The 27,977-nt window shown below is 30.2% G+C and overlaps 1 pseudogene across 1 annotated transcript in view; it reads left to right on the top strand.

Moving 5' to 3' along the window:
- LOTGIDRAFT_150144 overlaps positions 1–23,763 on the top strand; it is a pseudogene marked incomplete at its 3' end in the record, with an annotated part of 50,766 nt that extends 27,003 nt beyond the window's left edge. Inside the window, exons 3-14 of the mRNA in view lie at positions 283–340; positions 1,566–1,683; positions 15,461–15,523; positions 17,201–17,261; positions 17,547–17,633; positions 18,129–18,206; positions 18,306–18,308; positions 21,049–21,167; positions 21,472–21,507; positions 21,893–22,037; positions 22,496–22,547; positions 22,795–23,763. Coding sequence covers positions 283–340; positions 1,566–1,683; positions 15,461–15,523; positions 17,201–17,261; positions 17,547–17,633; positions 18,129–18,206; positions 18,306–18,308; positions 21,049–21,167; positions 21,472–21,507; positions 21,893–22,037; positions 22,496–22,547; positions 22,795–22,991 — 1,017 coding nt within the window. The remainder of the gene's footprint in view (positions 1–282; positions 341–1,565; positions 1,684–15,460; positions 15,524–17,200; positions 17,262–17,546; positions 17,634–18,128; positions 18,207–18,305; positions 18,309–21,048; positions 21,168–21,471; positions 21,508–21,892; positions 22,038–22,495; positions 22,548–22,794) is intronic.
- Positions 23,764–27,977: the final 4,214 nt, after the last annotated feature.

Raw genomic sequence — 27,977 nt, 5'->3', positions numbered from 1 at the left:
AAACACTGATGTCAGAATTGTATAAGTATGAAGCTCATACTGTAACTTGTAAAAGATGTATCTATACAATATATAATATATCTTATTGTATATAAACACTATTGATGTTGATTAACTGAAATCAGAAAGAATATTGTTATGAGAGATATCAACTGATAGTGAGAAGATTCAATAATGGAAATCATGTTTTACTCATGACTATCACAAACATATTTTATAATGTGTTTTTATATTGTGTTAATGCCATTATCTTTAATTTGAAATGTTATTTGTATTTTTCAGGGAGATTTAAAACACAGGAACGTGGTCATTCTTACAGTTCATGATTTAGGATGCAATCGTAAGTGTTTCTTTTTTACTGTTAAAATAACTTGTCTTAGTTAGTAGCTAACCAAAACACTTTTCAGAATAAAACTTTTGGTTTGTATGCAATTAAATATAGACAATTGCTATATCTCAGAATATATACATGACAACCTTTGATCTTGAGAGATCAGGTCTGGATAACCTGCCATCCATTTTCAAGCAGTTTTAAAAGTCAAATAGGACATGGATTTTTCAGTTTAGCAATTGCCATGGGTTATTGAAATTATTTTAGTAAGCTATGAATATTCTTTGAAGACTATGGGTGAATGTCAATCATGAATAATCTTTTTTCAATCTAATATTATTTGAGAAAGAGAAAAACTTGATGATGATGTGCAAGAAAAAAGAGACTGACAGCTGCAATGTCTGATCATCACATTTTGTGGATTAGAACTGAGAAACATATTAATCAACAATAATTGTGTGCTCACAAAAAAAAATAGTAATTACATAGATAATAGATAGACATGATATAGTTTATGTAGAATGATCTAAATACTGTATTATTATATAAAATTAGTATAAAATGATAGGTTTCAGGGTCATTTTATTTTATAGATATTGATGGTTACATTTCTTCCTTAAAAATCAATACTGACTGGTGATATAAAAATCTGACTTGATACTTACATATTGAATTTCACTTTATGAATATTGAAACCATGTAATAAGTATACAAAAAAATAGCAAAATCACCTAAGTTGCAAAGTTATCGATGTTAAAACCTACTATAAACCTGTTATAAATATATCATTGCAATCAATATGCCATTGTGACAATCATACCAATGATCATACTAATGTGAGAAACAAACCAATGCAGCAAATATTGAATGTGATAAAGATGTTAAAAAAGAAAAGAAAAATTATTTTATAACTTAACAATTTATTTACACTGAGAGAGATTTATCGTGGGTCATTCTTAATGTAGAGGACACACTCTTCCCTGCATTCACTAAAGCAAAAAAACATTTACAAGGTAAAAAAACAAGGTACAAGCAGTTATTGCTGAAAGTACTAGCAGTTACTGCTGAAAGTACAAGCAGTTACTGCTGAAAGTACAAGCAGTTACTGCTGAAAGTACAAGCAGTTACTGCTGAAAGTACAAGCAGTTACTGCTGAAAGTACAAGCACACTCTGCAGGTGAAATTAATGTGTATAAAAAAAGATAAAACTAATTATAATTCTTTTCATTTACAGATTCAATGTGGATACACTTTTTAGAGAACCCTTGTATGGAAGCTATTACTCAAAGGGCAGCTTTTATACATGTAGATGTTCCAGGACAGGAAGATGAAGCAGCAGACCTACCTGCAGAGTGAGTACCCTTCACTGTTCCTTTAACAGTTATCAGCACATTTCTAGCCCAGTCATTACCTTTTTATTGTCTTCATTTTTTTCACAGTAGAAGTTTGTTTTTAAGTTAAAGCAACATAAACATTCTAAAGGGTCAAGATTATTGGTTACAGTCGGTCAAATTAAATCCAAAGATTATTCCTAGTAAAGTTCAGTTTTTCAAAGACTAGTAAGACTGAAGTTTCAATATTAGGCAGTAGGGATAGTTAAGTTTGGAAGTTCTGAATTGATCAAATGATATTAGTGAGTGGCTTTTGAAATTTTTTCCATCTTCATTGAATTTTGAAGGAGATGACAAGTCAACTCACTTCTAACTGAACTAACTAAACCAACCTGCAGATGTAATAATTGTATTTTATGGATTTTACTTTTTGACAATTAGAAAGTGTGAAAATGATTATTGTATTTGAGTAATACATGAAAATTCTTTATAATTTTACAGCAATTTTGAGAATATCAAGTGTGAAATGTTAATCTATTTATCCTAAACAGGGGTTAGATGAATAATTTAGAAAGGTCATATTGCTAACACTTTTTGTTAAAGAAATTATTTAATTCAAACATCAATATCGCAAATGTTGCATAAGTTTTTAATGAATATTTTGGATCTATCTAACTTATAGTTTGCAGACTAATTTGATTGGTTTATGATTTAGCTCTTGACATATTAAATTCAGTAGAAAAAAAAACATGACCTTTCCTGATGTCTGTATTACGATTTATTATAACTTGATAATGAAGTTGGCAGCACTGAGGAATACTTATGCTGGTTTGTTGTATTTAGGGCAACATGATGAAGACTTTATATCAGATTCCTTAAATTTACAAATACTACCAATGTAATAGCCAGTGTGTTGTCTTCTCTAAGCATGACGGAAGTGATTGCATCATGAAAAAGTCATAATATGTGAACAAAATATAAAGAAAGATTTTTTAAATTCCAAGTAGACCGTTATGAGTACATTTTCTGCTTGAATATTTATCTATAAAATCATCATCATTGGTTACCACTTAGGAATTTTCATCCTCACTTCCTTGTTGACATTAAAGTAATAAGCCTCAGTGCTGATACACTGATGAGCATTTACCTTGAAGAAATCATTAAGATAAAAAAAAAGTCTGAATAGGAACATGGCTCTTTGTCTTCAATCTAATATATTAATGGATTTTCCACAGCCCTAGGTTTAAAAAGGTTGTATACTGTCAACATTGGTTTAACTCATTGTCAGCCATTGTGTTTTTTTCTATCAGCACTTAGGTTTCTGATAAACTATGAAAGTTTAAGGACTGGCACATTTTTAGGCTGGACATTGACATAGGTTTTGCATTGGACAAAAATTTACATGGCATACTTTGAAGTATTTAATTTTCATAGTTGTCAATTACAAGTTGGAATTAAGGCTAATGGTGAAAATATTTAAATCATTGGTTATTTGCAAAATATACAACCAATTGAAGTAAATTAAGCAAAGATTACTTGCTGGTGTAAATGTAAAACCCAAACTTGAGATTTAAATTGTTGAACATGAACAAAAGGATACTTTTAATAAACACATAGTGATCTGAATCTTAACCACCCTGCAGAATTTAAACATGGCTGGACTCCCTGACAACGAGATAATTATAAAACGTGGTTTCTTCAGAAATTTAGGGATAATTCTCCTTTATTAGACAGACACATTCTTTTAGTCTGGACAAAGACTTGTACACTGAAGACTTAATTTGATAAGGTTTATGGAATCATGGATAATACAATCATTTCATTTACCAGGCATGTTTGATTATATGGATTTGGACCAAAAATAAGAGACAGTAAGGATTTGCAGTAAGGTGCAAGTGAAATTGGTAGACATTTTAACACATCACATCTTGGTTTGTAAAGCAAAGGTGTGACTAAAGACTTTTTGGGGCGTTATCAATTTGTAAGCTGATACTGAATAATATATTTTATTCATCGGGATTCTTCTGGTCATAAATTGAAATTTTTTTATTTCTGAAGCCAAGAAACTAGCCTACTGGATCAGATACAATACAACATCAATTTAACACATATATGTGACGGAAATGGCATAAACTGAGTAAACTTCATTCATAATTAAACACTTCTAGAGACAAGACTGTATTCAGACAATGATTATAGTACTCATAATGTACAGTGTGATCTTTCCATGTTTCAATTGTTATTGTACTTGACTGTCTGAAGACTGTGCTTTTAGAAATACTCAAGTCTGTCTAAGACTGTCCTTTTGGAGTCCTTCCTTGAGTCATAAAATTTATTACTAATATCATTTTATGTTGGGTCAATGCACATAATATTATATCTGAATTTGGTTTTCGTTTTGTTCTTCATTTTGAGGTGGTGCTCATATGGCCGCATACAATGAGCTAGAAGTCAAAAGCTAAATTCATCTACAGAGCACAGCTTCTTGACTTCTCTCTAATGGACTTAAGCTCATATCATGCTTCCAACACATATTTAGGCACATGAATAGGCTAAGTGAATTCCCTGAACATGACCGAATTCACTTAACAGAATATTCAACAATATAAAGACTTGACTCATACCTAATTGGTTAGAGTTCATCTCATGTTGCCAACAGATATAGTAAGGTGTAGTAAAAGGGATCAATCTAAAGATGGATGACATGTTAATTCATACTAATCTTATTGATCTTTCTTAAGACTGAGAGAAATTTCATTTTATAAGTTGGTTTAATGTTGGTTTAAGTATGTTTCTGATGCTAGTGATATTATGTACCAATGTATTGATTGATATTGTAATGGTTTTCAGCTATGTCTGGACAGTGAGGCATGTTCAGGCAATCTGAATACTGTATTGTAGTTAAAATTTGAAATAATGTGTTTAATACCCAGCTGTGAATTCTCTCTTAACACATGTAGCAGGATATAACTCTATATTGATTTTAACTTCTGGTCCATTTTTAATGACTTTTACATCAAGGCCACCTAGGTCGTATTTCAAAAGATGCAGTTGTATGTATTGAACAGCCATTGAATCCTTTAGAAAAATGGTGACTCTACAAGATTAGCTGTTTGAATATTGATTAGTAAATCATTAGAATTTTATCGACTGGTAGTCCCAGGTTGATGAGTTCATTTCATTGAGAATGGAATCTTCTAGTTTTATTTTGACTACAATAACAATGTGAGAGTGGCTGACAAACCTATTCAGTAGTAATGGTCTATTGAACTGAATATTTTGATGAAATATACAAATGTCAGAATGATTAGTTTCATATACAGTACATTATTCTAGAAATTCTTACACTTAACTCTTGATTACTATATAATTTGAAAAACCCAGTATATGTTGTCTTTAGACAGGACTTTGTTGTGTGTTTTCAGCTGGACATATGAAAATCTGTTTGCCAAAAATAAAGCATGTGTTATTTCTATTTAAGTTGATTCATTTGTAATTAGTTTGGAATGAATGAAAGGCTTTTCTCCGTAAAGAAAAAAGGAAAAATAATTCATAAACAGAATATTCTCTACTCAAAGTTCATTAACAAGAGTTGCATTTGATTTAGTCAACAGATATATTATCTTTCCATCACAAGTCTATTAAAATGGTAATGTAAAAAGTAAGCTGAAATATTACCCAGGAACAAAATTCAGTCTCAAATTCAAAACTTTATTATGAAGTATTATCAAAACTTTACCTTCATATTGTCAGACACTACAATCTATACCTGTATATATCAACTGAACTAGTGTCAGACATTACAATCTATACCTATATATCAACTGAACTCGTGTCAGACAATCAAAACCTGAACATTGACTGAAATATTGTCAGACTCTACAATCTATACCTAGGGAGCCGCGGTGGCTCAGGGAGTTAGATGTTTGCTCGCTAACCTGAAGGTCCAAGGTTCAATCCCGGTATATGTCGAGATAATACCTGTCAGTGATGCAGGTACGAGGGGCTGACATGGAAAAAGTGTCTAGTCGTTCGGATGGGACAATAAACCGAGGCCCCGTGTGCTACAGGCTGTGCACGTTAAAGATCCCTCGACAGTTGGAAATCGAAAAAGAGCAGGCTAATGCCGCTGTCCTGGCAAAATTTCCCTCATTGCACCCTGCATGGCATTGCCCGTCTTCATTAGCCCACATGGTGCAGAAAAGTAGGATGTAAAACTCCATTCATTTCATTTCATTTATATACAATCTGTACCTATATATCAACTGAACTTATGTCAGACAATCAAAACTTTACCTTAACATTGACTGAAATATTGTCAGACACTACAATCTATATATATATTAACTGAACTTGTGTTAGACAAACAAAACTTTACCTTAACATTGACTGTAATATTGTCAGACATTACAATCTATATATATATCAACTGAACTTGTGTCAGACAATCAAAACTTTACATATTTTTCAATGATAAATCAACTTTAATTTTGGATAATGACAGGGTGAGTGTGCCTTCATTGAGAACAAATTAATAGATTTTATAAAAATAGTTATTAATACTCAGTGATTATTAAAAAATATATATCTCATATGATAAGTTGATGATAAAAATATTTTATTAATTTGATATTACTAATTACATGGACCTTCAGAAACTATTCTTCATATTGTTTTAATAGAATTTATTGTCTTATTTTGATAAAGACAAAGGTAGGACTGCAACGATTCCTAAAGTGGCGATCCGATACACTGAGCGATACTCGTTCAAGGATACAATAATAAATCGCGATTCTTTGATTAAAAGGGAAAGAAAAAGAAAACTGATAATAAATAACATTTTAACACAGTTTAAATTATTTTGGCACGTTTAGAAGTACAAAATTTACTTTTCATCATTTGTTACACACAAGGACTAACAAATTTCTTTAAAAAAATAAATAAAATACCAAACCATTGAATACAGCTTCGTGGAATTATTTTATGACTATGCAAACACATATTACGTTTGAACATATTAATATGCTCTCTTTTCATCGTTTATAACAAAAATTAAAAATGCTGAAGACAAATTAATACGTGAAAAGCAATTTTTTAACATTTGAACATGACACAAATTCTAAAATACGCGAGGATTCCGTGCTATTGGTCAATAAAGGGAGTTAATTATATTTATTAGAATTGGGCCGATGTATCGCGATTATTTTTTTCTTCCGCAATGCATCGATATGCAGGAACGAATCGTGGTTCATCGATTCAACAGTGAATTGTTGCAGCCCTAGACAAAGGTGATTTAGAGAGCATAAATGGTTGTGGATATAGATATAGATACAGAAACTTGATATTGGTTGGTTACAGATGTGGATATAAAAAATAGTCTACTTTTGAATTCTGACATTCTGAGTCAGACATAGTATTTGTGAATAAAACATGTATATAACACAACATAAAAATAAATAAAACTTTAACACTGTGTCAGATATGTTAGAGCATGTCAGAAGATTACTGACTTAAACCTTTTTCATTTTCAGTTTCAATATAATGTTTTTTATTCCCTACAGTTACTCATTAAAAAAACAACTTAACACTGTGTAATGCTTCGAAATGATTTGCTTTATTGAATTCAGGACCAGTCATTCTCATAATACTAGCATTAAGAGATCTTGTAAAAAGTTGTTTTTCTTAGGAATTATGTATTAAATGTGATTTTCTTCTGCTATTGACAATATAATCTATCTTAAATACATCATGATTGATAGTCCAACTTTTCTGAATATAAGAACATTGTTTTTTCCATGTAAATTATTTCTTAGTTTTTTGCTCTGAGAGAAAATTTACTTACTGGAAATTAGAATGATTTGTTCTCTTTCCAGTTATTTTAAAAGTTTAAACTATGCTAATATTATTGATTAAGAAATGTAGATAAATGTTAAAGACATTTCAGGAAAAAGGTTATCTTTCTTTCTTTTTAAGTCTTAAAACATGTTTGCTCATTATCGGACAGGATTTGGTTGGTTTTTATATTTCATTAAGGAATTGCTAACAATTAAAACTGTTTGGTCAGTTAGAAGCGTGACATAAAAATATTATAATGTTTCTGTCATGTGATTTTTTACTACTGCCATCCACAATCATTACAAAATCAGATTTTACCAATCATTTTTTTATGAATTGAAACATGAAATATTTGTTTACAGAAGAGGAAGAGGTCATTTCTTGGGGGAAATTTCTGGGAGGCCAATGTGTTTGTTTTAATTGTAAAAACATCAAATCTTATAATCCTATGAACCAACAGACAGTCTGAGACAAATGGCATGCAGATGAAAATTTATATATTTGTGATATGACAGAAACATTTCTATTCTGAGATTAGATGGCCCGAGAATAAATTTGATATTGGAATCACAGCAATCAAACATGAACTTTAGATCGGATTGAGAGTTATTGTGAATGAAACAAGTCTTGTGGGATTAGTGAAATAACATTAATATTATATATGATAATAAAATATAAAATACAGTCCATTATTGGTTGTATTTTATTATTCTCACAGGACCTTTATTACATTAACCAATCAATTAATTGTAATAATTTTATTTGTTAATTAGTCTGTATTATGTATTATCCCACTATATATATCCTTTGATGTATTCTGTAAAATAACAAATCTGAAAGTGATAACAGTTGAACATAGTCTGGATTTTCTAGACCTATTTTATTAAAAGCTGCAAAATTACCATATTGCATTTACAAAATTCAGAGTTACAAAATGGACGACCAATACTTTGACATGCATTATGATTTAAAGCTTCATTTTTTCCTAGTTTAGAAAAATATAGGTCAATAAATAAACCAAGTACTAATGATCTGAACCACAAAATGAAACACTTGATCCAAAAATCAAAACATGGTGAAACATTAGTAGAAGATAGTGAACTTTTCAAATGGAGTATAAGCTTATCAAGCATAGGTGAGTTAGTATTTCAGAATGAAAAGTGGTATCAGGTGTCTAGAAGAGTAAGCATGCCTGGTGCCACAACCTTCATAGCTGCTAAACATACATGACAAACATGACAAGAATGTACAAACAAACAAAATAGTGACTTGACTGATGACTTTTAAAAGTCCCTTTATACGGTAGATGATGATGATTGTAGATTGTTTCGTTAAGGAAAATGATGGCAGTGTATTTTGTAGATTGAAAAGGATAACAACATTATACTATAATTGATCTAGTATTAAATACCATCTTTTTACAGATTATTATTAGGTTGCAGCTTATAATGAGAACTATATAACCTTTTTATTATAACTGTATCTATTATTAAAGATTATTGTCATTATACAGATAATAGGATTCTTATAATTATTTCTTAATATTTCAATGAAGATGGATAGAGATTTATTGCCAAGAAGATTATAAGTTTCATCTTGTCTATAGGTTTGGTCACAGTTCTGATATTAAGTGCTGGATATGTAACACTGTAAATTGATGAAGTATAAATGTTTACTTCATAATGTTACCTGTATGTGTTTCAAAACGTAGTATGTAATAAAACTGGAAGTAGTATATCCATATAAGTTGTGTTCTTAATATTTGTGTTCTGTTCATTTTCTACCATAATGCTACTTGAAGTATTTTGTGTAGATATAACCTTAATGTACCATAGTTTCTAGACATGTACTGTACTAATGTCCATAACAGTGTTTCCACTAAGAATTGTTAGAGCAAGCTTTATTGCTGAGATCGCTGTGTTTACTCTTACTGTAGTCTAACTGGTTCTCGAATCACAAAATCACACATTCACAACTCAAGATGTACACCATTGAGTAAAATAAAGGCGGATTTAAGCTAGCTTTCATTTGGTCCTCAATAAATTAACAAATGTAAAAAGAGAGGTTTTTCAGTAACAGTTCTGCAATTTGCCCTGCAGAAACACACGAAAGCTGGCTTAAGTAAAATCTACAACAAATATACAAGAAATTGATGCTATCTACATAGACAATAATAGTAGTGGAACTGATTCCAGAGAAAATCAATTCTAATATCAGCCATGAAATAGAATAGCACCTCCAGAAGTGAAACAGTTTATTTAAACAAACAGTTCTCAGTGTATACAGTAATTGATCAATTCTGTCATATAAAAACATCTCAGATTCAATATCCAAGCCAAAGTGGCTGAGCGAGATGTCTTCCGACCAATCCTTGCTTTTTTACCAAATTCTAGAGTTATTCACTTTATTGAATTGTCAAGATATTACTCTCGCTACATATTTATCAGATGTTAGTGATGCAGGTTGGTGCAACTGACATGGAAAAGTGTCCACATGCTTTAATGGGACAATAAACTAACATCATAGGGTGTTCATGTTAAAGACCCTCAACAGTTTAAACTAACACCATAGGGTGTTCATGTTAAAGACCCTCAACAGTTTAAACTAACACCATAGGGTGTTCATGTTAAAGACCCTCTACAGTTTAAACTAACACCATAGGGTGTTCATGTTAAAGACCCTCAACAGTTTAAACTAACACCATAGGGTGTTCATGTTAAAGACCCTCAACAGTTTTAACTAACACCATAGGGTGTTCATGTTAAAGACCCTCAACAGTTTTAACTAACACCATAGGGTGTTCATGTTAAAGACCCTCAACAGTTTAAACTAACACCATAGGGTGTTCATGTTAAAGACCCTCAACAGTTTAAACTAACACCATAGGGTGTTCATGTTAAAGACCCCTCAACAGTTTAAACTAACACCATAGGGTGTTCATGTTAAAGACCTTCTACAGTTTAAACTAACACCATAGGGTGTTCATGTTAAAGACCTTCTACAGTTTAAACTAACACCATAGGGTGTTCATGTTAAAGACCCTCAACAGCTCAAAATGAAAAATATTAAACTAAAATTGCTGTTTATCTCTCATTGTGAAAGCTAAATATTTTTCAGAAGGATGGGGCACAAATATTTTAATTCATTAAGATTCCACATACTGCCAGATTGCAAAATGTTCATGTTATTAAGATTGGACATTAGCCAGTGAATAAATCTGTTTTAACATGTTGTGTTTATAATTGACTGTCAGAAATTGTGCTGAAGGCAAAAATTGAAACATGCCAAGATTTATCATCTGTTTAATTTTTTTTTTCATGAAAAAATTATTTGAAAAATGGCACATTTTGATTTAGAGTGAAAAGATTTATGATTTAAACTTTTACTTCTAAAACCATATCATTCCATTGTTTTTTATTTCTTTAGCAAAAACTTAAAACTGTCTCTTTTGTTAAAAAAAACTGATTTTCTGTTGACAACAGTATTTAAGTAACAAGCTGTTATAAAATAAGGAGTTTAAGCACAGATTAACTGTCTATGAATATATATGTATGGTGAAGAAATGGAATGAAGTTCATAACACAATAGATTGATATCTCTATTAACGGAAAAATCAAGGATGATTTTACAATGTTACAATAGTAACAGATATTAAAATAACTGTGTCAAATGTGGCACACAAGATTTTATAACAATTCTTGATATTTGAAGTGTTATAATAAAACTCTTTACAAGTGAATTATGCCTTGTTTTAATCAAAAGTGGGCTGATTTTTAGGGATTTTTGGTTTTCTGCAGGGACTGAATTTGAGCAAACTTATAAACTATTGAGAAACTAAATGTCAAGCTCTTGATGTGATAGCTAGAAATCTTTCATAACATCAGGAGGTATATCTGACAAGTATTTAAACTAATTCTTTATAAATAACAGATCTACAAGCACTACATGTATTTAATGTGTTTCTACATGTAATAAGCATGTTTATTGGTGGAATTAAAAGATTAATAAGACCAGGAATTGGGTGTGATATTATTTATTAGTCAAGCAGAAGGCCTACTGTTGCATAATTCTTACAGTCTTGATAGTTAATCAATAAGATTCCTTCTCATATCAACTCCTAACTTATACCATTGGTTTGATGGTGAAAATACACTCAGTAGATCTTTATTATGAACTCTGATATAGTACAGAGACACAAGATGATCTATTATAATACATTATAAATCTAACCTAGTAATTGTATTCAGTTGAGGTTGTAGCAAGTAAAATCTAGTAATATCTATAAGTTATAAGATTGTAAGTAAATTATTGTAAAATTGGTTGTCAGTTTAAACTGGAGTCAAGATATCATAAACTATTGATTTTGTTCTAGTACCATCTTCTACAATGACTAGATTATGAATATATTGTATGATAGTTTTCTTCAATTTACCCATACTTCCAAATAAACATAGGCAATGTAAAGTCTACAAAAGGGTAATCACAATATTCTGGCCTTTAATGTGACCAAGAAAAGGTTTTTAATATTTTTAAATGTTAGTTCAGCTGATCAAACTTGTTTGAAATTTTTTCTGAAAACTTGACTGTGTCCCTATTTGGCACCTCAAAGGTATTTTCAGTTAGTAACATTTCATTTTAAAGAATTTAAATTTTAATACCACATAAAACAAAAAAGAGCTTTTTTACTGAATGAAGTTCATTAAACAATAATTACTCCCTCGACTTGAGAGAAAGGATTTAGTTCAAATGTTTGTTTTTATGAAACTGGCATAAAAAACTGTCATTAATGGTATTAAAGTGTCTGAAAAGATATTGGTTTCTGTAAGAAATGCCACATACCTGTTATTGTTATAATTCAATCACATGTGATCAACAATTCATTATCATCTCATCTCAATTAAACATGTTGTATGAAACAAGTTCTCTCTCCCCTAGCCCATTCACCAGTTTTATAACCCATTACTGCATATTTTCAGATATCGACCGAGAAAAGGAGGCAGCGGCAGTCCTGATTCAGCCATTTGGTAATGAAGTGAGACTTCATGTCTTTTTTCAGCATGATACTATGTGATGATGCATGGCTTGGGCCAAAACAAAATATTGTTTCTTCAAACCGTGCTACTTTGTTGCAGGATGGATGAAGATGTTTGTTGTCTATATAATAATGTACATTTGGATATATTGTATGTGTGTCAAACAAGAATGTAGAAATTAATAACTATAGGACTCATGGTTGATTGAATGAACTTTAAATTAAGTACATCTGATTGCTGCAAAAAGTTTGTCTAGAGTCTGATACTTGAGGTATCAAACACAGTCTTGAATTGAACATTTGAGAAGATATTCCCAATGTCTTGAAAATTAAACATCAAAATTCCATTTAAATTATCCATTTATGCTGTCTGTATTTCTGCATTCTTATGGTAATTTCTATGCTTTTGTATTTTATATGATGTAGTTTTGTAATATTTCAGTGAATAACAAACCTAACTTAACTGACAATTCTCTTTCAGAGTCCAGAACAGCTTGTATGTTGTAGCTTACCCCTTGTAACCCATTTACCAATATCATATTTGGAACATAATTAATTTGTATTTCAATATCATTGTACAACTTATGGTACATATTTGATCATTATATTATTTTACAGTAAGAAACATGGGAAGCCATGTCTGAAAGGGACAGATGCGCCATTTTTTTGACCAATTATAAATTACTAATGTCTCAGAAACAGGATTGTGTACCAAGAATTATCCATGTTTGATGGTTAAAGAGACACTGCCATACATAGAAAAGACATATATAGAAATAGAAAGTAAAATTCCTAGTTTGAGATATTTTTGAAGCAATTATACATTTCTAGTACTTCTGAGGACTATTTACATAATTCAAGACTCAATTCATAAATTGAGAACATATTTGAGTTTCGTGCCATGTTGAACACTGACTTGATCATATCTCTAAGGCAACTTAACACGGTCAGCATGGTGGGTGTAAAGGACAAGATAAGTGCAGATTAAGATAGGTTATCTGTAGCCTCAAAATAAGATACTATGCATTATCATTCAGATTAAAGTTATAGTTAGATGAAGGTCATCATAGGTCATCTATGAATAGCCTATTCACCAAGTCAATTGCATGCAAGTATAACTTTTATCTAGGAATTTGATATGAGTACTCTTCAAAAAGGAGATATAAATTGTGTATATACTAAAAGAATGAAGAATAACCAATCATTATTAACTATATGAAAACTATCTACAATGACAACTCATACAAGCATCATATCATTGGCACTCTGTCATTGTTTTGTGATTTTGATGTTACTAAAGTTAATATAGTAAAGTTGCTGATGTAGATGTGTTATAGGGTGGCCTGGGGTAATTTAAATAACCAGACAGGGTTCTTTTATGGTTTTAATATAGGTGTGAAACGGAAATCAAAAACCCTGCAATACACAAATATAACAATTAAATACAATTATAAATATAACAAATACAAATAAAATACAAATCTTTACAATAAACGAAATTGCCAACTATATATAACACAAAACCTAATTCATTAATATTTGAAATAAATAATTATTCAACGTAATATACATTTATAATACATAAGTTGTAAATAACTCTTACCGGAAGTGGGGTTTAAAGATGAATATAACTATGTAACTTATTATTTACCACACAACTTATTCCTGAAACAGGACATTAAATCAAATAACAAAAATTAAAACACTAATGTAATTGACTTTTATAAATGTAAAAAATATGGTTACTTTATGAAAACTTACTAATAATATTCTTTAATTGTATACTTAAACTAATACTTATAAAACACTTTAACCTCTAAACCTCTAAACTATATCCAATAAAATCCAGATTACCATATGAAATTCAAACACATCAATTTGGTGAAAGTACAAACTGACTTGACTATACAAAAGCTAGGTAACTAATGACTCTGTATCCAGGTATCCCAATATCCAAAAAAAAATGTAACTACAAGGTGATGATAGATCACTGAACAAAGTTTATAGAATTAAACTCAAGAAAAAATAAGAAGAGGAAGAGAGAAAATAGAAAGTGAGAACAAATTAGAAGATTAGTAATAAGTTTTTGCTGTAAAAATTAATCATTCATTAACATTAAAGTCATATTCTCTCATACTATAACAGATGCTTCATTGACTGACTGATATAGCTCAATTTCAGCTATCACCTTTTATATGCAGGAAAATGAAATGTCAAATGCATGTATATTAACATGTATGCCTACATGTATGTAACAGTAGAAATGGTTTCAAAGCCCTCTCCAACTTTCAGCTTGAAAAATCAGCATCTGATTTGAAATGATATATCTAGATGACTTTCCAATTATATTGCGTCTGTGGAAATATTAAAGATAACTTTTGCTTGAAAAGAAAATTGAAATCTGATTTTTGTTTTATTAACAGACAAGACTACCTTCAGTTCTTTTATTACAATATTAATAACAACTTTCATTTTATGTTGTGTATTTACTATTGTAGATGTCATTGTTCCAATTCTTATGTTAATCCTTAATTATTCATCACATTTGTTTGCTTTCATCGTAGTTAATATTATTAGTTGTTGTCATCATTAATATTAGTATGTTTTTTCCCTTCTTCTTATTTCAAAACAGGTTGCTTCATCAGATGTGTAATCACATCATTAATTAATTTCATCTTATTATGATCAAATCATATTCAGAAATGATCAGATCATATCAAATTATGATCAAATCACATCATCCAAAAAGCTTAACTAATCATCAAAATCATTTCATATAGTCAATTAATGATCAAATCACATCATCATTATCATATATCATCAAATTTAATTTATATTGTGTGCCTTTCCTAGCATATATTCTTATTAATTTGAATTTAATTTAGCCTGTTCATGTATAAATATATTTAAATATTTGCTTGTATTTTTCAGCTATACATTCCCTAGTATGCAGAGTCTTGGTGAAGATTTAGTCTGTATTTTAGATCAATTGGAGTAAGTATTATTATTTTTGTGAGAACAGATTTGATAATGTGCTGTCCTACAAATCAAGACATTACAACATTGACAGTTCTGTTTAAAATGGCTATATTGAACCAGAAATTGGATACTGGGTATTTATTATCAAGAGGCATAGCTTCTACTGCACATCCAAAAATATCAATTGTTTTAAAATGGTGAATTTGGAAATCTGGTAAGAACAACTGGTAAGAACAACAGTAAAGAGCAGAAAAAGAATTTGCTTTTTCTTCTTTTGTTTTATAAGGGGTGTACATTATGCATGTTTGTGTATAATAATCACAATTATACAGTAATTGGTGATTGCCTGTAAACTGAAATTATTGTGGTACACATGAGTTTTATCTGGTAAATGTATATGTAATGTTAACATTAAGAGACTAGTTAAACATTATGCAGTTGTAATTTAATGGAATGTTATAAATCAAGTACACCCTAGAAGGAGTTTTTACACTGGTTTTAAGGTGAACTATAAAATATAGGCTATTTAAATGTTTGATAAACATGTTTATTATAAGTTAGTTATATGTATCTTAAACATTCTTACTTGTCACATCAACTGCATCTAATGTTTCATCTTGAGTGTTAAAAATATCTTTATATAGTGAAAACAAAAAATCTAAACCTAGTTGTAAAAACCACCATATTTTACATGGACAATCATTTGATTACTTGAGGAATTTGTCCACAAGCTTATCTTCAACAAAACCTTCTGCTGGATTAACCTCAAGATATATTAAACATTATTTCCACTACCCAGAGAATTTTTTTCAAAATGGAACTTAATAGTGGGTTATGATCAAAATTAAATGAAATCGATATGTTTTCACTCAGTTGTCAAACAAAATTGAGCAATCTAGCGCCTACTGCTTTTCCCCTAAAATAATCCTCGCAGTCTCTGAATCTGAGTAAAGAAAAATCCAAATCTCTTTAAATAACACAATACTGATGCCTATGCCAGTTTTTCTGTGAGTCGACTTAGTGTCAGCCCCCTTCCCCCCTCCCAAATATAATTAGGGTACAAACAATTAGGAATGGAGTAAAGACTTATATGCCTCCATGTAATCTGATATCTTCATTAATGACTTCTAGAATTACAATTATCATTAGGATTTTACATCAGACTTTTTCTTCTAAGCTTTATGGTGCTCATAAATAATGATTGTTGACGTTATGGATTAAGGGCAGGTTTGGCTCATTTTTACTCTACTTGAGAAAGAAGTCAAGGTCAGATTAAAAGGAAATAAAAGAAGTTTTATTGTACTCTTACACTGAATATAAATATTTACAAAATAGGTCATCATAGAAAGTACATGTCGGTCATGAATAACTCCCATACGTACTGGGTAACATATTAAATGATTGATAATTCTTCAATTCAAAATTTCACATTCTGATAGTGACCCATCCATGAAATTACGCTTTCATCTTTTTGAGTCAATTTCAGATATACATACTATGATTATTACCTATAGCTTTCACTATAGATTTACATTATGTCCTATGGCCAAATTTTAAAGGGGCATCATTGAACAGATGATGTGCTTGGTGGAAAACTAGGAAATTTGATTTTCAAAGATTTTAAGCAGTATTGCATGTGAATTGTTGAGTTTTATATTATAATGTCTGACCAATGACATTTTTTATTTTCAGTGTTAAAGAAGTTATTGGATTAGGAGAAGGAGCTGGAGCTAATATTATCGCTCGCTTTGCTGTAAGTAGTATATGTAACTATTATAATGTTGTCTATTCTGCCCATTCACAGTATTGTCAGATGTTTCTAAAGTTTCAGCATGCTTTATTTCACTATCGATCACAGTAATAATCAAAATGGATAAATATAATTAATTTTTTTTGTGTGTGTTCACCTATTTTTGTTTAATCAAAATGAAGTTTTCTTGAAAGATTTAGCAGCAATTTTTTGGAATATTTATGTAACTATTTATCATATCTCTGAATTTGATGGCTCTTTTATTTACCTGTGTTCATTATTTTGTAGATGGCTCAGCCAGAACGTGTTAGTGGTGTATGTTTAATACATTGTACAGGTTCTACAGCTACTGTGATGGAGAGTTTGAAAGATCAGGTACAATTTACGTACTTATTTTACTTACAATCTAATCAAAGGTTGAGGTTATATCAGAAACTATGACTGTTTGAAAGGAGATCAGGATTGTTTGATGTATATAATTACTAAAGGGTTGATTCCAAGCAGAAAATTGATGTATGAACACATGTATCAAAGTCAGTTTGTTCAAAAGATGATGTTTCCAGAAGAGAATTTTGGCTGGTGCAGAAAAAATTTATCAAAAGTCTTATCTAAAATTTTAAAATTTACAATCAAAATTGTTTGTGAAGTTACTTTACATGGTATCCCATAAGTCTTTCACTTGGTTTCATGCATCTTAAACTTCTTTTAAATTGTGTTCTTTCCACAGAAGCGTTGTCACCTCTTATTAGATATATATTTCAAAACTTGTAGTTTACCTTGTTCAAGTAATGTCCTTGCATTTTGATAAATTTGCTGAGTTCTGCATGTATTTTGGTATTTTATATAAAGGGAAACTACTCTTCTTTTCAGGTTATCAATTGGAAATTAGAACAGATTGGTATGAACCCTACAGCTGAAGCTTATCTTGTTTTACATAGATTTGGATCTGTAAGTATATATAACATATGTCTATAACTATATGTAAATTGCAAAACTAGTAGGCTCTTAATGAAAACTGATAGTTCTTGAGTCCTTTCCAAAACTTTTACAGTGTTTTTCAGTCACAAGTAAATGTCTTTTTCTGAAGTCAATATATTTGATGTTGTTACTTCAAGCTGATCTATATCAATTGCTTCCTGTTTTGTATCATATATCTATATTCCTGTTTATATGCATTTGTTTACTTAATTCTGTTTCTTTTATTTTTTGTATATTTCATTTGCAGAGCTTTAGTGCATTTTTGATTTTTGTTTAGTTTCTATGTTTTAGTTCTTTTTATTTCATAATTTTTAAAACGATAGCCACACATTTTTTTCATAAAAAATTCAAAAAACACTTAATTTATTTCAGAATTTAGCCTAGGTTTTTGATTGATTTAAAATATTACACTATTTTTTTTATTGATAAAAATTGTGCATATTAATTAATTATGTGCATTAATTTCTTTCATACCAACCATGAATAGTCAGAGGTAATGTAATTAGCACCTCGTTAGTGAATCTTTCACTTTAGTTTTTATTCTATATATTTTAATATATTATTCGATGCCATGGGGATCAAGTATGCTAATGAATTTAATATTATGAATATTTATTAAAGGATAATTTGTTAAAAGGTGGCTAATTAACATAATATATACAAATTATTATTCTAATATTGATAACCAATTACTAATTTATTATGATGAATAATAACATTTTGTGCTGCTTTTTGAAAATTAACCATTTTACACTAATATAATAATCAGGGAATGAGTAAATCTTCTAGGAAGAGGCAGTTTTACCTCACTGGACATAACATCCAAGATCTACTCTATAGCAAATTTAGAAAGAGCCTAGTAGTGGTCTACCTCTAAAAATGATTGATTACACCCATACATTCTTTATTCAAATTATATTTTTATAAACTATGTTCTAGCTTGATTGTTTTAAAATTTCAATATTGAAAGCACTTTTGTATTTATCTAGATTTGGAAGATAAAACTAATAATACAAAACTAATACGTCAAAAAGTCATTTCTTCAGAGAGTCCAATTAGAACTTAACTATATTGGAAATTTGTATTCAACCAAGATTGTTATAAACATGTATCACTCTACCAATAGAAAACTTCTTTCAGTGCAATATGAATATTTTATGTATTTTAACTCATTGAAGTTTAGTGGTTCCTTACATTAAAACCTATTTAAATGAAACTTAACAGTGATCAATAGAGTGGAAAATGCAGCCTTTTCTGATGTGTTCCTTTTATTGTGCTATCATTGATGGAGAGAATGTTTTTTATGTCCCCTTTCTAGATTTTTTGTAGTTGAGTATAGGATAGATATTTTAGATAGCCTATCCATGTCTTTTTTTAAATTTCTTAGCACAAGAAAGTTTCTCAAAACAATCTCTGGAATTTCTTTTTACTTTCTTGACAGAGTTAAAACTACTGTTTAGTAGTTTCTGCATTGTTTTCTTAATAATCTGAATTTCTTACTATTTCTCAACACACAGTTCTATATTCTCACCAGACTGATAATTCTCAGCATTATTTCTACTAATTGCATATGTGTTGAATCTTTTGAATATCTAGTTGATTATTTGATATTAACTGTTTTGCTTAATGCTTTAATAACAACATAATAAAGTATGGCAATGTACCTGAAATACAGCTTGAGATATTTCATTGTGTATCTGTGAGTTACTTATACCATGATCTGGCAACAGCTATAGAAATTACATTTAACCAACGCTAAGGAAGCGCTTGTACATTACTTGTGTGGAATTATACAATATTCATAATGGAGGTAATTGATCAAAGCGTAAATGTCTTTGTTGGTAATATCTTTAGGTCAAACTTATATTTAAACTAAAATGATGGTCATGGTTATGAGTGATGTTGACAGGGAAAAGAAAAGAAACAATATCTTGAGCTTAATTTCTTATCATTTTTACAATAGCCTTTTGCACATGTACGTTTTCAGATAAGTTTTTGCTGTAAAATCTTCTTAAATAGCATGGTTAACATTAATCATTCTTAGATATAATATGAGGATTAATTTATAAAAGAAAAAAAAACATCCTCCTGTTATCGTTAATTGTTTGCATGAGTTTAAAGTAGGCTTAGAAGATCTACTGGTGCATGATTATGATTTCAATGATGCCATAGTTGTTAAGCAAACTTTATTCATTGCAGGAAGTTGAAAACATTTCAGATAATTCTCACTTTCTGATCTGATATAATTCCCAAAGAATGGGCAAACTTGATTTGTTGCACTACTTTACTCTGACATAATGTGGCAAGGCAAACAAATATGACATAGTTTGGAAATGTGTTACAAGACAAAAGATTCTGAGTATAGTCAAGCAAAGAAATTAATGCTCGTCTAGTTCCAATTCAAAACATAAACAAAGGAAATTGGAGTCTGTGGTAGAAGTCATGATCAACACCAATGGTCAGTAAGAACTGCTGGAACCTGGGCTTGTATTCTCGAAATGATCTTAGTGCTAGGATGTCTTAAAAACAGTATTAGAAGGTAAGACCTTAGGATGTCCTAGCACTAAAATCATTTCAAGAATACTGGGCCTGAATGTGCACGAAAATATCTTTCCTTGACTACAGCTGAATACTGAATAATGGACATGAATGAATGATAAGTCTATTGAAGTGTATTGAATATCACCAGTAGCAAGAATGTTAATGATGCAGAATATTCTTGGAACTTGCTATCAATATCAATCTATCAAAAGTTTTTCTTCCTGACTAAAATACTTTGTTATTGTACTTTATTGTATGAACCAGTTTGTTGTAGATTGATAAAGCAGAAAATAAAGAACAACTCGCTGTAGTGATTTCAGCCTTTCAAGATTCTTTGCGTTCCAAAATTAATGCTAAAAATCTGAAGAGATTTGTACAATCTTTCATGAAGTAAGTATATTTTGTATAATATGAATATATATTCTTGGAGAATATTTTTTTCAAACTAACAAACAATGGCCATTCCTGTATGTTCTTGAAACTCATAACTTCTATCATGAGTTTTTGAAATAACATGTAGTTGCTGATTTAGAATTTCAAACTCATTAAAAATAAAGAGAATTACAGATTGTATTGGAATAGTTCTATCATTCAGCAATGTGAAATGGTTGGTGTGAGTGCAACAAAATACAAAAGCAATTATCTGAAAAGAATCTGTGCTGTTGAACATGCAATTTTTTGTTCATTCTTTTAGGAGATCCAATATTGCAGAATCTGTTGGAAAGATCAAGTAAGTCTTTAAACACTTATAATTCCAAACTATCTTATTACATGGCAGAAGAAAATCTGAATCACTGTACTGTTTGAAGTAATGAGTATCATAGCATAGCTTTTTCACTGTTATCTGGTCCATTTACTCTGTCAATTGGGATAATGTGACAGTTGACTTTATTCCAGCCATCACTTTCTCGATTACCCATTATCACAGCTGTTTCAACACGGTGACAAAAGTTGACTTTCATGGGCGCCAAGATTGTGCACTCTGAGGAGATCAGAGATCTAGATCACAAATCCATCATGAAACCAGTGAGGGTCAAACTTCCAATGATCTAACCAGCACTGATCTTTGTTCCAAACTCATTTCCTCAGGTTAAACATTATTTTGTTGATTTCAGATGTCCTGTGTTGATGATAACTGGTACTAAAGCCTATCTTTATAAACCTTTCATGTCATTATATAAAAAGATGCAAGCCTCACTACCTAAGAAAAATGTTGAAATTCTAGAAGTTTTGGATATAGCAAATGTCTTAGAAGAGAGAGTAAGTTTTTTTTAGTTTATTATATCATCTTTCATACTCCTTATTGCTGTACCAAAACTAAGTAAAACTATTTGGAGCAAAGTAGATAATTATAAAATCTTGTATGAGTTTGATGTTAACCGATATCTCAAGGGTTTGCCACAGTATTCCCCTTGACATTGGTTTAAAACATTATGTGCCAAAGTTATCTTCTGAATTTGATACAGGCACTAATGTGTCAGTTGTTTGACTATATATTTTAGGGACAAATCAGTTGTGTGACCACATATTTTGGGGGACAAATAAGTTGTGTGACCACATAATTTGGGGGACAAATCAGTTGTGTGACCATAAAATTTGGGGACAAATCAGTTGTGTGACCATATAATTTGAGGACCACATATATTAAAGAGCTTATTGGTTAGTAATTTGTAAATACTTTTTAAAAAATGTGATCAACGATTGTTTTTCTTTTACAGCCAGATAAATTTGCAGAAAGCTTTTTATATTTCTTACAAGGACAGGGTTTCGGTAAGTATTTCCTGTTCATCTGTTTGATCTTGCTACATTCCTGTATGTACATTTGTTTCAATTGCTAAGAAGTACAAGTAAAAGCAGATATCACAATCATCTGTCCATTCATTTATATTGAAAAATCTACCATTAGAAATAAATATCATCTGTAATCTTATTTTCATGAAACATGGTTATGTGTGGTCAAGATTCTTAACACTAATACTAAAACAAGTTTTAATTATTTCATGCAATATTTTTATAGGAGCTGGTGTACCTATGCCTAGAGTTCAGAGGTCAGCTTCGATTGAAGGAGGGATAATACCACCAACTGGAGGAAGACTCAGAAGTTTGTCCATGGAAGAGGCGGATCAACCACGAGGAATATACTCAATGAGTCCACCCAAATTTGGTACCTCACCACCTGCGGAACATTTGCCACCTCTCAGCAGCAGTCCACCCAAAAGTTAAAAAGTGTGTGGAATTATTCATTTCCTATAGGGGCAGTTTGTTGATATATTTTGATAAAAGATTGAATTGTGATGATTAATTCTTACTTTAATTGACATCTTGAATTGCAAACGGACAGATAATATGATATAGTATCAAACTAGTTATCATACAATTTTCTAAAATGTAGCTTGTTACAATACACTGTATGTAGATCTTCTATTCATTGTTGATGTTCATTGAAAGGCTCTGTAGAGCAAGAAAATACAAATTGGACCAATTGGTCAGATCAGAAAGAACACTAAATATTTTAGTAGTCAGTTGCATTGAAGTCATTCCTGTTAGAAGAATTGGGTACTGTATTTTGATAATTGTTTTCATCGCAGGGAGAGAAACTGCAAGCAATAATTGTTGATTTTGAAATGAATGTTTTATGGATGTTAAGATTTATGTACAATATTTCAGGATAATTTACAAAATTGAAGATATACCGTTCAAGTAAACTACTTAACTATTTTCTATGAATTACAATCTTTCAAATATTTAAAATGTTGTTTCTTTAAATACGTATGAGAATTAGTTGTTTTTGAATTAATTGTTGTGTTCATTTTAAATTGTGAAATATATTCCAATTTCGTCCATTTTTTTTTTAAATCTTAGTTGTCCATACACAGACACTCTGCCTCTCTTTGTTGTGTCTAAAATCTAAAATTTGGGAACCAATTTTAAATTATTTTGTCGAATTATTTTTCAAAATAAATTTTTTATGTATGAACCATGATGTATATGATTTTTCTTTTTGGTGTGAAATCCATTCAAAATCGGAAGCAATAATTGGAACCCCATGTTGTACTAAAATTTGTTAAAAACCAAATTCATTTTCTATGAAACAGCAAGGTATTTGTTCACACTGAGGTTTAAATATATACAATATAAAGCAGTCCTTTTTGTTTTGAGTTAAATAAAGTGAACTGATAGTTTTTATATTTGGAATGTTTCCTAGATGTGTGCAAATATTTGTGCTCAGTTATAACTGAATCATCTGTAAGATATTGATCATTTAGATATAAAATGGTGAAGGGTGTTGTTTTTTAGATTAAATACGTTCATAATTGTTCACAATTTTTATAATGTTACTATATTGGAACTTAGTTTTTAAGTGAAATTGTGTTCAAAGCTGTTAAACAGATATTATTTCTTTTACCCTAAATTGGATAATATTCACATTCATTCAAGTTTTGTCACATAAGAAAAATGTTTTGTTTGGACAAAGGTTCATCTTAAGACTTGTTTTCTTAACAGTACCACCAATAATTTACATTATATTAGTTGCTTTCACTCCACTTAAATAGCTTAGTGCTTTCACTCATATTAAGGGAAACTTTTGACAGTTGTTAATGAGCAAAACAAGAACTTAAGCACAATGCCTGCATGTATGGCACATTTGAGCAATTATTTTACACTTTCTTATTTCAATATTTGTTAGAAATATAAAGGCATTGACAGGAACTAAAAACCTTCTTACAAATATGTGAAATATCAGACTCCTCCAAATTCCTTAATTCTTACTAGTACCACTAAAATGGGCATCATTTTCTTATGGGTCTGTTGAGTAGTTGGGACTATGATATATTGGATAATGCTCAAGCTGAATTTTGTACTGTAGAATAGGTTGGATATTTAAAGTTATGGTCTAATGAATGATTATGATACCAAGTTAATGAATGTCTATATAGAATACTTATACAGCTATATAATTAGTTATATTCTATACATAATGTACTCCATACAAGTACAGTTTCTGGTGTACACATTTTGGAAATAAATATAGAGTATGCAATATTGTGTTATTTTTCATGGCTACAGATTTATTTGGAATTTGACCATCATTACCCTTATTGTTTGGTCTTCCGAACTTGTGATTTGTCACCAATTCTAGTGTTTTTGTCACAGTTATAATTGTACTGTGACTATTTGTACTGTGTTAAGCTTTAATTTGATATTTAAAGGAATATTTTCAATTGACCATGACTGTCACAAGATGAAATTGCTATTGAAAGATTAAACTATAATACACAGTTAAAAAAAAGAAGTATAAAGAAAATTACCTAGAGAAAATCAAGTTCAAACCTATATACAAAACTCTGATTTCCAAGAGAGGGTCTTTGCAATTCAGAAACCAAATTACTTATGAAAGCGAAATTCACAAAAGAACCGAAACCAAGGGAACCTGGGTTAACAGAGATCAGGAATGAGTGAGTGAGTGAAGAAATGAATTCATGCAGATGAATATGAGAGTATGAAAAGAGAAAGAAAGGGTGAGTGAGTGAGTGAAGAACTCACTCAGATGGATAAGAGAGGAGAGAAAGAAGATAGGTGAACTGTGCTACAGTGTTTGTTAGGAAAACACGAACAGTGATTAAAACTTAAATAGATAAATTAAACTGTAAATAAACAATGAATAGGCCTACAAATCGCAGATTTCTCCAGACTTCAAATGCACATAACTTTCAAATTTTCAAGGCACAAAAAGCCAGGAAGTGTGTCAGATAATCTATAAATTTAAAACTAGAGAAAGCTGCCTAGATTCCATTGCAACATCCCCCATTTTTCATTAAGGAGGTCGAAAGAAGAGGGGCATAACGTAAAACTTCAACAGTCTCTCCGAGATAATCGATGTTGATAATGGGAAGCAACTCAACAACGTGCGTTGATGAAACCATTCTAGACAGTACAGTATTTGTTCACTTTTATATATACATTTTGTATCACAATTACACAATAACATGACAATAAAAATTGTTTCTCAAGAAAAATGTCCAATAGTAAGTGTTCGTCAAGATATATAATGTCTATTACTAAGGTTTCTCAAAATAGTAGTCTAATAAAAAGTTTACCACGAAAATGTCTAGTAGTGTCTTTCAAGATACATAATATCTAATAAAGATATGTCAAGAAACTTTGTATAGGTCTAATACTAAGGTTTCTAAAGATAAAAGTATTATAATAAGTTTCTCAAGGAACATTTTTAAGTGTTTGTAAGTGTTTTAAGATTCTCCGCTTTTACAAATGATTTCAGTTATTTTCCGTACTCGGCTGGTGTTATAGGATATAACCTCCGCAGATATATTCATGGCCTTGCCGATTTGAGACCTTATGAACTTTCAGGTCAAGTCAGTACACGATTGACATTTATGGCAATCAAATGAATGTATTGAAATGGTTGATTTAATGATGTAATGGAATTTATGAAGTGTCTAATAATAACTGTTTGTCAAGATACTTGTCTTATGTCATAAGATATCTATTTTATAATTAGTTTTTTAGATACTTGTATTATGTCAAGATACTTGTCTTATGTCATAGATATCTATTTTATAATTGGTGCTTGTCAAGATACTTGTAGTATGTCAAGATACGCGTCTAATAATTTAAGTGTATGTAAAGATACCTGTATTATGCCAGGATACATGTCTCAAGATACTTGTCATAGATATCTATCTAATAATTAGTGTCGGTCAAGATACTTGTATTATGTCAAGATACGTGTATAATACTAAGTGTTTGTCAAGATACATGTAGTATGTCAAGATACGTGTCTAATAATATGTGTTTGTCAAGATACTTGGTTTATGTCATAGATATCTATCTAATTAATGTGTGTCAAGATACTTGTATTATGTCAAGATACGTGTCTAATAATAAGTGTTTGTCAAGGTCAAGATACGTGTTTAATAATACGTGTTTGTCAAGAAATTTACTTATGTCACAATACGTGTCTAATAATAAGTATTAGTCAAGATACTAGTCTTATGTATAGATATGTATCTAATAATCAGTGTTTGTCAAGATACTTGCATTATTCCAAGATACGTTTCTAAGAATAAGTGTTTGTCAAGATACTTGAAGTATGTGAAGATACGTGTCTAATAATAAGTATTTGTCTTATGTCATAGATATGTATCTAATAATTAGTGTTTGTCAAGATACTTGTAGTATGTGAAGATACGTGTTTAAGAATAAGTGTTTGTCAAGATACTTGTATTATGTCAATGTCAAGATACTTGTATTATGTCAAGATACGTATCAAAATATAAGTGTTTGTCAAGATATCTGTCTACTTATAAGTGTTTTATTTGAAACACGTAACAGCGTTAAGGCTTTAAATTTGATTCCGCACTTGATGATCCGTAGTTCAAGTATTTCAGAAGAAAAATACATCTCGTACATCAGCATATCGATCAAGAATGGTGAAAAATAGTTCAGCACTGTTGCAATTTGCCTTTTCTATTTCGATGATTAAATTCAAAAAGCCGCAGGTAATGAGCTAAATGTGAATTTAATTCAACGCCATGTGTGTGCTAATAGTTATTCTAAAATTCTTGGTGGAAATGAGAATTTTCTGTAATCGTACAGGTTTATTGATATCTTCTCTGACATTTAAGATTCTAATAAAAGGATTTGCATGTCGGATATTAAACGCTGCCTTATTTTCGATGCAATAAGTTCCAATATTTTTTAAATCAGATTTGTACAGCTCACTTTCTTTTTGAATCTAACAGAACCACATTTTTTTTTCACTTCTGAAATTGATTCATTTTTTATTATGTTTCTGTATAATCAATAGGGTTTTATCGGTAGATGTTAAAAACCTAAAATAATATTGCTTCCAATAAAAACAAGATGGACTCACTAAATGAAGTTATAAATATGTCAATACTAAAGCTATGATATACGCTTCGACAAAGGAGAGTATCTAACATAAATGAGCAATTCTCAACTATATCTTTATTGTGTAACATAATTATAAATACTATTATTCACAACTGGAGCAACAATTCACTCTTAATCCGCCCTTGACATGAAGCTCAGGTATTACTACATATTACTTCCCGTATAGCAGTGAGTTAATTTTCCCTCAGCGTATGAAAAAGTTTTAATCACTTTCTAAATATACATTTCCTTATTCAAAGAGTTTTTTTTAATTAGAAATGCTAA

Source organism: Lottia gigantea (assembly GCF_000327385.1).
Source record: "Lottia gigantea unplaced genomic scaffold LOTGIsca_26, whole genome shotgun sequence".
In the NCBI taxonomy this organism is placed as follows: domain Eukaryota; kingdom Metazoa; phylum Mollusca; class Gastropoda; family Lottiidae; genus Lottia; species Lottia gigantea.
Note: the sequence above shows the minus strand (reverse complement) of the source record. Positions and strands in the feature narration are given on the sequence as shown.